This window comes from Dysidea avara, chromosome 1, assembly GCF_963678975.1.
Source record: "Dysidea avara chromosome 1, odDysAvar1.4, whole genome shotgun sequence".
NCBI lineage: Eukaryota > Metazoa > Porifera > Demospongiae > Dictyoceratida > Dysideidae > Dysidea > Dysidea avara.
The window spans coordinates 56,961,632-56,973,186 of record NC_089272.1 but is presented as its reverse complement, the minus strand read 5'-3'; the positions used below and the strand labels follow the sequence as shown (position 1 = coordinate 56,973,186).

Sequence of the window (11,555 nt, the reverse complement as noted above, 5' to 3'; positions counted from 1 at the left end):
ACTTACTTAGTAATGATTTGTTTATTATGTGGCAATTGCTACTGTAGAAATGCATTGTTCATTTTGAAGGGCTCACACTATAATATACCATTGTACCCCTCCCTCTATTATTAACTCTTGATTGTATCATTACAATGGTCACGCATAGTGATGTATAATTTAGCTACCATTAGTCCATTACCATTCCTTGCTAATTGTCTAATGGCTAAAGTGGCCTTTGTGGTGAGGTCATAGTGAGCAGAAACACACTTCAAAGTATCTGTTATCTAAAATTACGTAAGCTTGATTGCGTTGTTATTAGCTAACAAAAGAAATTCTTAATGTACAGTATGCCCAAAAATATATTGCCTTATAATGTTTGCATGACTGTTTTACTTGCTTGGTTGACTTCTTTATAGGTAACAGCTCATCATCAGCTACTAACAACTTTGATACAGTTCTAAGCTTGATTATTCATGAGAAGGACAGACCTGATACTGTAGTAGGGAGTATACTGTCTACTATAGGCAGAGGCTCTACCATGAGACTAGAGAGTATTTCTTATGGCTCAAAAGTTGGTCAACTAAGACAAGTAGTGATACGATTTAATACAAGCGGTGCCTTGAAACTGAGCCAACTTATTGTGGCTAATCAGTTGTACCTAGCTACGTGTGATGTGGTGGCCTTTCAATTGGAAGGTAGTCCTCTTGTTTGGATACAAAAATTGCTCGATACTTAACCACTAACAAGGGTAAGTGAAGCCCAACTCACTTTTTACATCATGCTATATTTAAATGAAAACATAGAACTTAATGATTTTAATTGGAACTGAGTTAAGGCCTTTAATATAATAAAATTGGCACTACTGTGAAAACGCATTACATAAATATGGTTATGGTAGCAAAACCACCAAGTGCTTTATTAGGTTATGTGTATATTCCACCATTAAACCACATCATCATTACGTGGGCAGTCTATGATGTATTAGTGCATCACTAGAACAATAGTTAATTTCTATATCAAATAGTAACTGAAAATAATCAACTTACACAACACACATCATACTGTATAGTTATTCATTGTTGGATTTCTGATCTGTCTTCTCCAGTGGAACATTTTTCTTGTTGATTAGTGCCAAAATAATCACTTTAGTACTAGAAATGCCAGGATATTATTTTAACATTGATAAAAGTATTTCCTGTCCTAATACCCTGACTTCCTGTTCATTACATTTATGGCTTTTATGATTAACTTCCAGAAAACTACATGGATTTCTTTTAAACAAGGTCCAGTAGACCAATTCTTAGCCAGTAGTGGTGAAGAGCTTCATGAAATTAGTTACATAATAACCCTGTATAAAATGGATGCTTTGTAAAGCGGACATCACAAAGTACACAAGTGTTGCAATTAATGCATGCACCTTGTGATACTAACAGTGTGTATGCTCCTGTTATTCATAATCCCATAGGGTAAATGTCCATAGAGTATACATTTGAAATCAGGACACTTCACTAAACATAATTATGAGCACATTCCCATGGTGTCAATAATAGAGGAGTTCCATGTTATTGTTTCAAAAGTGACAGCAGTAAATTTGACTCAAGTTTCTACAAATACATTAATTTCCTTGTGGATGGTGATTATGTAATGTTGTTAGCATGTTATCTAATGTGTTGGTCAAGCTGGTCTTCTATTTGTGATTAAATTGAAAGTCATATTTAGCCGCAATTATCCAAATGGATTTCATTTCAGTTCTGATTGAATGACTGTTTCTTAATGGCCTTTCACATGAGCGACATCTAATGGGCTTATCTATATGGGTGAAATTTATAATGGTCACTTAATAGTGTTGAAGTGCAGTGCACCGATTACATCATATTACTTCTAATAGTTATATACATGTGTGTATACTGTTGTAGTCTCTAGTTACAAACATCTGTTTCTTGATAACAAGTAGAGTGGTATGGTTCATAAAGATTTCATGGCTTGTGCATGTGTGTACAGTAAGTTTGATGCTAATCTATATTTTCACCAGTGTTAATTTTAACTGCTGGCAGAACAAGTTTACACTATAAAACTAAATGGTGAAATCTGTGGCAAGATAGTGAAATTTTAGTGACAGTCACCAAGAAATCCGGCCGGCAGTGACAATCACTATATTTCAAGCTTGCCACAGATTTATTTTTTAATCATTATAGAGACATATGCATGGAATGGCAGAATAACAGCTACAGGCTCCATCACAAACAACATGATCATATACATCTTATTCCCTAAATTGCATGCTTATTTAAAATAAAATGTCATCTGCATGACCAATAACCTGATCATTTACTTAGCAGTGCGTGTCATTTCATGTATTGATACTACCTCTAGGAAGTGTAAAGTAACTTTAATGGACTTGTGGTTTACGGGCTGCTAAGATTAAGAGCCATAACAAAAAGCCTTCTCTTAATTGACAAAAACCTCTAGCTATAGTTTCTGTATTCTGTGTGACAAACTGTACCATTACATAATCACTACGCATTTGCTAGTTTCCGCTAATGATCTAGCTGATTCTGCATATTAACAGTGCATGTCCGGTCCGTCCACAGGGATTTTCCGTTAAAGAAATCGCTATAGCTATATAAACTGTGATAAGCTCAAGAAGTCACACGCGGCGCATTCTACGCACTCCATGCACAGATCAAGACCCGATGGCAATTGTGTTACCGTCATTTCCCGGTTGGAATCCACTCTCTGTTACAAATCGTAAGCCAACTGATCTAAGCGGTATTTCGGCACTGTTAGTGTTAGCTGCGCCGTGATGCGTAGTTAGCGGTGTATGCATGGTTGTGTGTTTGCTGAGTATTAATTACACAAAACTATAGCTGCATGTGATAATATACTGGATAGTAGCTATTGTTGAAGCTGCTGATTTTTATTTATTTATTTTTGTTGTAGGTGAATTTTTTGCTAAAAGCTCAATCACAGTGGCGGACATCCCAGCAATGCAGCCAGCTCGTCCGTTCTTTTCGGCGTCTCCACCGCCGCTCTGGGAAATTAATCCTACTTCATCTGCAGCTGCAGTGCCGACTACATCAGAATTAACGTCGTCACCAAAGGTCTCAGAGGTCAGCATGCAGAAGATGAAGCCGTCCGGAAGGCTATCACCCCTCGCGATACCTTCGTCGCCAATGTCCCCTGATCCCCAATTGTCCGCGAGCTCGTTTTCTAGCGCATCGACTCCAGTGAAATATTTGTCAGTTGTATCTGGAAAGCTCAGAGCAGGACTACCAGAAGAACTAGACCCTTACTATACCATTGAGTGCTACGACCGGCTAACAAATAAACGAGTGGTACCTATGCATGCAAGCATGATTGGCTGTACAGCGAGTACTACTGACACGGAGCCTAATGGAAGTGCACACGAAGTGCCTATGATAACCTCATCAGCAAGTTCATTGTTGAGCTCGTCAACTGCTCGGGCTACAGTTGGTGTGAGGACATTGAAGAAGCCACAACCTGACAATTCACCAAAGGCTCCTATCCAGTCTATTACATTGACCCACAAGTATCAAGAGAACAAACATTCAAGACAACAAAAGAAGCACAGTGATACATCATCACCAAGTGGCAGCAGGTCACACAGTAATAGTCCTAGTAATGGCAACAGTACTTGTGATGTGAGTGTTGTAGGGATACCATCAAGTGCTGAAAGTGTTTCTGCTACTACTGAAGTAAACATACCAGCAGAAATATCACCATCATTAGCTACCCACTCGATGTTAAATACCGCCATTACTGCTGCAGCTGGTTTACCAGCAATTCCTCAACCATTTCCATTGCCAATTATGTTCCATCCCACATTTACTCCAACTACACCTGGAACTCAGCTACCATTTGTCTACCCCTCTTTGACACCTCTTGGAGTCAGCAGTCCTCTCTCAGCACTGCAGCAGTTTCCAATGTTACAACAGAGTCATCCCAATCCTTACATGATGGTTGACTTCTCAACATTTGTGTGGCCACCAAGTAGCAAAGTTGCTGGGACTGGATTCAATTTTATGATGCCTAATAGCTCAGTGTTGCAAACACCTCCAAGCAGTGCTCTTCAAGAGAATTTTCCAACCAGAAAAAGATGTACCCCTCCTCCAGTTGTTAAAGAGAGCTCACAGGTAGCATCCACTATTCCTGAGCCATCACCACCAAAGAAGACAAGACCAGATTTTGTTTTGACTAATTCAAGCAGTCATTTACCCCACATACCGACTTTGAGCAGTGCTACACTGAGTCCTATATCAGCTGCTAGTATTACAAGGCACAACAACATTCCCATTGTCAGCCAAGAAATGGACACTAGCCATAAGCTGGTCACAGATGATGCTGGATCAAGTAGTGAGTCAGAGATGAAGGATAATGATGACAGTGATTCAGAAGATGATGTGGTGACTTGCCCACAAGAACGAGCACCCATTGAAGGTACAAATAATCTACCACCTTGTAAGTCAACAAAGTCAATATGTGGGAAATTGTTTTGTTCAATGTGTACAACATAGTTTTGGTCATTGGGTTTTAGTTGCCTTTTGTAACTTCCTTTTGTGGGATAACAGATTCCTTATATGGTTGATGATTGATTATTTTTTCCTGGAATTGTGTTTGGTTTTCACTGTGTAAAGTATTAAATCATTAATTTGTCTCTTTCCTGTTTAGTTCCCGATGGAAGAGGTATTATACAACTGTGGCAGTTTCTGTTAGACATGTTACTGACACCTGACAAGAGCTTCATGATTCATTGGACAGGAAATGAGTATGAGTTCACCATACTACAACCAGATGACATTGCTGCAATGTGGGGAGAACGCAAGGGAAAGCCTAGAATGAACTATGACAAACTAAGCCGTGGCCTCCGCTACTACTACAGCAAAGGAATCATGGACAAAGTACCAGGAAAGAAACTGACTTTTAAATTCACTTGTAATGTTGAAGACTATGTCAGAACACGGAGCAGGAATTCTAATGCAGTTCAAACACTACGAGCAATTATAAGAAACAACAAACTGAATCATAGTTCATCTAGTGACTTGCAATATAACACCCTTAATATACACTAAGTACTACACCACTAGCTTATTGTTACTTTAGCTGTATTTTATGGATAAGGTAGTGCCTGGAATCACCAGGCCCAATCATTCATAGAATGTAATGCCAAGGCAATTTGTCACTTCAAAGACAACATCAGCTTTCTATTGATGATCACTCCACGGAAGAACTGATGCAGTCAGTACATTAGACTTAGCAGGTGTTGAGTGTGTCACTATCCTAGAAAAGAACCCTCACAACAACATAGCACACATGCATATAATTACAATTATTTTGTATGAAAGTTTCTATGTAATAAACTTTATTATATTTCTATTATTGAACTGTGACAAAATATTAGCAATTATTAACAGATATTCTAGAATAATATTATTCAGAAATCATGTGGTGCACATGCAGGTGTACATGTGCTGCACATGCAGGTGTACATGTGTTGCACATGCAGGTGTATATAAAACTCAGCTGATAGCAAGAAGTATGTAATTGACATACAGCATGATGAAATTAAAATGTGCAAAAGGTAAAAACACTGCTGTTGGTCATACAATAAAACTCTGCAGATGATGCTTACTAAAGCAATCAAGAGGTTGCACGTAACCTCACCAAACATTATGAATTCTTACATAGATTCAGCACAGGTCATGTGAAACTCAACTTGTTACAACTGTCACTAATCATGACTTAGCAGAAGCCTTAATTAAAGGAACTGAGGTTAGCGTGATATTTCTAGATCTCTCCAAGGCATTTGACACTGTACCCCATACTAGATTGGTGAACAAACAGTATTAATGGATAATTATTACAATCGATTACCATAATTCACTTTATTCCCGTGCAAAAAAATTTGTGTAAAAAATGAATTACATGAGTGACTGCTCTATTAGAGTAGTTTGATCTTATGTAACAATTTTCATGTAAGAAATTTTCGTACAAGTTTTTGCATACAAAAATTATTTTACAACAAAAAAAAAAGCAAATTATGGTAAGTCCTTCCTTATGAGCAGGTTACAGTACATGGTCAGCTGAGCAATTGAACCTTAGGAGTCCCTCAAGGATAAGTATTGGGTCCTTTATTATTTCTTTATTATGTAAATCATGACATATGCCTGAGTCAACTTTAAAGTTGTACATGGACAATGCTCTTCTCTACATAGAGATTCATTCTCCAGAGGATACTAAAATTCTACAAGAAGATATTAACAGACCACAGGATTGGGCCAAATGCTGGATGATGAAATTGAATCCCATGAAATGTGAGTATTTGAGAGTAACTAATAAGGCTTCACCTTTTACTACACAATATTTCATAAACAATGTTAGGAAACATCAAGTTCCACAAGCCAAATGTTTGGGAGTTTATTACATTCGCAATTCCATGTTAATTTCATATGCAATAATGTCCGAGCTATTCTACAATGTAACTTGAGAAAATGTGTGAGGGGAAGATGCTATCTTACTTTAGTGCAACCAATATTGGAGTATGCTTGGTCACCCTATACTCTGAGTAGCATTGATAAATTACGAAGAAAAGCAATCGTGTGTAATGATTTCTCAACGTACTCTAGTGTCACTCACATGATATACACTGGTCAACGCTTAAGTTAGAAGGGACAATTAACCTAAGGCTGACAATGATGTACAAAATTGTTAACAATCTCATCAGGAATAATTTACCTACCAGAGGCAACTCATGCTACCATTTACAAGAGTCAAATATTCAGACACAATTAAATTGTGGAACAAGCTACCAGACAACATAATTGACTGCATAACTCTGCAAAATTTTAATAATTTAATTGACAATATAAACACATAACACACATATGTACACCTACACTCGCTTATCAAGTTTTGTACGTTACAATGAATAAATAAAATATAGTTTGTAGCTGCAGTAAGGGAGAAACCTGTACTAATTGACTTGGCTGACACCATCATACCAAGTCAATTGATTACAAAATGTGGTCCAAAACTCTTTCTTTCCTTTCACCCTCGTCATTGTCGTGTCATGAAGACATTGATTTAGCATCTTCTCTAGCAGTGTTCTGATAAGCGGCAGAAGACTTTCGTCTACACACATCGATCACCATCATACTTAGCAAGTAAAACTTTCTCATTTGCATCCTTTGTAGTACACTATCAGGGTTCATGATTAAGCCTGTTTCTTTTGTATACCTGAATTGGTCTTCTTTGTTGTTGAAATATTAGCAGAATTGCTAAAAGCTAAACCTGTTAACTTCACCCAACAAAGTCCTTTACATGTACATCAGAGTCTTCATTTGAAACGTTGCATGAGTTCAGTAACAATGGAGGGTAATTCTGCAGTGCTATTATTTATTTTTATTAAGGCTTTACAGCACAAGTGCTGAAGGTCTGTAGGACACCTGGTCCTACAGCCTGTTTAAAGTTGTCATACATTAAGAAGAAAGACTACAACAATGGTTGAGTTTCTGATTCTACCACATGGTTACCCCATCTTTATCGGGATCTCCAAGGATACTTACAAAAGCAGCAAGTGTTGCCCCATAGAGGTATATATGCATACACCTTGTAAAATTCCGGCAAAAGGTTTAAATAGTATTTTAGATGTTGTAGTATTTACTGATATTCAGAAGGAAGAGGCATAGCTTGTGAGTGTTTTAACGGATGGTTTTCTGTTAATATTGGCTTTGGTAGAGCTGATTCTAAAAATTAACTGAATGTTACAGATCTGTTGTTATAGTAAATGCTGCACATTGTGTCAGACCCCTAGTACTCAACAATTCTACACATGCTTTTTGGACTGCTTTAATATACCTCTACGTTATCACTATACTACTTCTCAAGCATTGACAAAGCTGCTGGGTTGGGTTAGTTTCAGTAGTAGATGCATCATGTTCCATAGCCTTACCACTAAAGCTGTGCAATAATCATGTAATTGGTTATTATTGTAATTGTTGTGAAATAGAAAATAAATTCTGTAAACTACTGGTGATCAAACCTAAAATAAGAAAATCTGGGTATAGTTCTAGTCAAAATGCCATGGTTTTAAATTCTTTGTCTTGGTAATTCTTTAGAAAACATATACATCGAACAGTAAAAAATCAAGTCCATAGCCTTAGCCATTACTGCATCTGAAGGCATTAGGAAGTGCATAGTCAGCAGACCTTACCAATACTGCCAAGGTGCTGTGAAAGATGGTTTCTGGTCAATAAATTTTTGTGAGAATATGCAAACATTCATGATCCTTAACAGTGGTGTAGTTGATGTGACAGGGGCTGACCAGAGTATAGGATCTTTGGCAGCAAGGAGTTAAACAGCCACTTTTAAGAATTTATTTGTAGTTTTGGAAAAGTTTTTAGCTGTTGACTACAGGGTTAATGCAATATAAAACAGCTTTTAGACACCTTGAAGCACTTTGGCACAGTTGTAAGACACCTGGTCCAACTCTGAAAGTAAGAGGTCTGTGGTTCGATTCCCACTATAGGAAAAATTTCTTCGTTTTCTCCTACTTTTTTAAGAATACATTTTTATGAAGTGCTTGACTGCTCTATTAGCATTATGTTAGAGTATATCGATCTTTTTTCCAGTTTTCAGCCGCACTCCAAGTAGGATAATTTTGGCAAGCCCCCCATTTCTGTCACCCAATGATCCCTAATATACAGTACTGTATGATAGATGTCACACGATCAACCATATACGTGACTTAAGAGTGCATAAACAGAATAGCAGGTACTATACTGTAGGAGTACTCAACTTGATTGTATGTTCTTTTTAGCTTCCAGTTCATCAATATATCCTATAACAGACATGTATACACATAACATTGATCAAAACTGGCAAGTATAAAGCAATAACACATAACCAAGAGCCTTAAAGTAGAGGTGTGTGATACTATAAATACTAGGATGGTATTGACACCTGACCTGGTATTGATACAAAATTCTTATATTGATGGATATTTATTCTGATCCACTGTAATAGAGCAGGTAAACACTCTAATCACATGGTCATTGTAGGGACAAAAGATAAAAACGTAGATAGTAAAAATCCATTTCCAAAAACCTTCACGCTGGTAACTGGTGCTTATGCTAGTGTCCTATGCTCACTATGCTATGTGCATTTGGATCAGATCTTTCCATACATGAAATTACCAATGGTACCAGTTATTCAGATAATATATAACTCATATGTACACATTTCAGAAGGCTTGTCATTGAACAATAGTATAATCTATATACAAACAGAAACATGTATGCAGTAAATAACAATTTACCTTCGTTAAGTTACAATGTATACATGTATACATACAACTGAATACCTTGAATAAGTTTGTGTTCACTTGGGGTTACCTTCTTAGCTTCATCATAAGTGGCACAAGCCTGCAGATGTGTCAACACACTTATATCTAAGTATTCCATAATTTTAGCCACACCATTTATGGCAGCTTAATCAGTGTAATCAACTTTTCATTAAGGCAGTGTGTATATCTCGTTACACACTGCCTTAACGAGATATACGCACTGGTGGCAGTGTGTATATCTCGTTAACTTGAGACATTGCACACCTAATAGGAGTGTACACTATATCCAGAAATCATCAGATTTCTTTGATGTTATACTGTTATCCTCTTCTCTTATATAGGGAATCAAGCAAGCTGTGGTTGTGGGATTAAATTCTGCCAAACAACCTGTGATTGTGGGATTCAATTTTAATGTATACATCAACAGTAGTTTGTTTTTTTACTTTTGTAATGTAGCAATTAAAGTAACATAATTAACACTATTCTCTTAAAATTGCTATATTAACAAAAATAAAATCAAACTACTGTTTGATGTATTAAAATTGAATCCCATAATCACAGTTTGTTTGGCAAAATTTAATCCCACAATCACAGCTTACTTGGTTTCCTATATAAGAGAAGGGTATAGCAACTAAAGATTTTACCAATTAGGTGGGTCTACATGCTAAAATAGAACATATCAGTTATACCACGGGAACTTGTGCTTTGCCTGCATACATGTACTCGGGTCTGCGGCCCTCATGCTTGTGCGTATATATCAGGCAAAGCACTCTTCATGGTATAACTATTACACACACGCATCCATTTGTAACTAAAGTATCTGATATGAAACTGGTGCAATAATAAGTGAGCATACCAGTAGGGCTGACTGCTCAGTAATAATAATAATAATAACAGCACAAGTTATAATTATTATATCTGTCTTGTGCACAAATATTAATTATATCTATATACCATCAGGGATATGTGTGTATTGAATATAGAAGCATCAAGTCCACCACTGCAGTTCATCCCAATCACTGCAATGTTTCAGTTACAGTATGTCTATGTATAATATTAGTGGGTTAATATAGTGGCTATATTGTGTGGGAATGTGTGGTTGTACACTGTCCACCACTGTGTGGTGTAATAGGCCACCAGTTAGAAGTTAACATTACTAAATCAGGTTGGAGCCAGTGTGATGTTAGTTCCACAAGATAACTACAACCTACACACTATGCTGTGCATGATCTTATGTTTGTGAGTTGTGAACAATTGATCATAAAGGGTTACGGCAGCACATGGTTTTACAGCAGTTGTAAATTCTGTTTTTGTATTTTCCTTCCACACAATCCTTTAATCATAGTACTTGCTACAAGGACAGTGATAAAATTATTGCAAAAATGTGCAAGTTTTTCTATTGTTGCTCATAACACACATATAATGTCAACTGTATGATATTATACCACATTAAAACAACTTTCATACACCATAAAGTAATTATTATGTGCTGCTTTCTCTTAATCCAAGTCAGTGATGTCACGTGCACCACCTGAAGCCAGACCTGCTGTCTCACCTCATCCCCTAGTTCCCATATACAAGTTTTCCTGTATCAAGATTCCATAGACAAATTCTTTGATCCCATCCACCAGAAATTTGTTTGAAGGAGTAACAATTTGTGCAAATACTGACATATCATACCATCATGTCATTGTTAGTGGATGAGATGTGTTCCTACAGCATTTTAGTCACTACTCTTTGATCTATACATTATCAATGGCTTTATACTTGTTTCCAAGTAGATACAGTTAATGGTACAGCAGCCAACCAATGAGGAAATAGTTAGTCCTGGACCAGTAGTTAAAAGGGAATTTTCCTGATAAGTACGTTCCAGGTGACTGCATTCATTTGGAGGGATTTGTCATTACTTTACGAGCAAGGAACTTTACTTCAATTGGTTCAACCTACCATATGTACCCAGCTATAAAACCACGAATACTGCATGTATGTGACCTTATGCTCTGCACAAATGAAGCATAGCCTATTGACTTATTGTAAGAAATGGAGCACAAACACAAGTTAGAGTACAACTCGTTCTAAATATCATAATTATAGTACTAGGTAAATTGTGATGTAGGTAACTTAGCCACTTCTTGTAGTGGAATGCATGAATTTTGTGTGTAATTGTTGTATAGCTTTGTCCCCCACATTTAGCTACCTTATGCTTTATAAT

At 36.9% G+C, this 11,555-nt stretch overlaps 2 protein-coding genes across 6 annotated transcripts in view; one reads left to right on the top strand and one right to left on the bottom strand.

Annotated features, from left to right (window-relative positions):
- LOC136237141 (uncharacterized) lies at nt 1–5,417 on the top strand. 3 transcript variants are annotated; one of them, XM_066027460.1, is made up of 3 exons: nt 1–730; nt 2,923–4,461; nt 4,672–5,417. In XM_066027460.1, exons 2-3 carry the CDS (start codon nt 2,970–2,972, stop codon nt 5,070–5,072), a joined length of 1,893 nt encoding a protein of 630 aa, XP_065883532.1. In that variant the 5' UTR covers nt 1–730; nt 2,923–2,969; the 3' UTR covers nt 5,073–5,417. The 3 variants fall into 3 exon arrangements, with proteins under 3 accessions (XP_065883532.1, XP_065883524.1, XP_065883517.1); XM_066027452.1 differs by lacking the exon at nt 1–730 and adding an exon at nt 2,604–2,730 and having other exon boundaries at nt 2,923–4,440; XM_066027445.1 differs by lacking the exon at nt 1–730 and adding an exon at nt 2,604–2,730.
- LOC136237158 (uncharacterized WD repeat-containing protein all2124-like) overlaps nt 1,068–11,555 on the bottom strand; it is a 30,050-nt gene continuing 19,562 nt past the window's right edge. The window contains exons 16-18 of one of the 3 annotated variants that reach the window (XR_010692332.1): nt 9,362–9,422; nt 8,798–8,839; nt 1,068–1,330 (exon numbers count right to left, since the gene is read on the bottom strand). The gene's annotated coding sequence lies outside the window, so the exon portion shown is untranslated. Of the gene's footprint in view, nt 1,331–1,352; nt 1,792–6,832; nt 8,840–9,361; nt 9,423–11,555 lie in introns of those variants that run through there. The other 2 variants (XR_010692334.1, XR_010692331.1) reach the window with 2 other exon arrangements.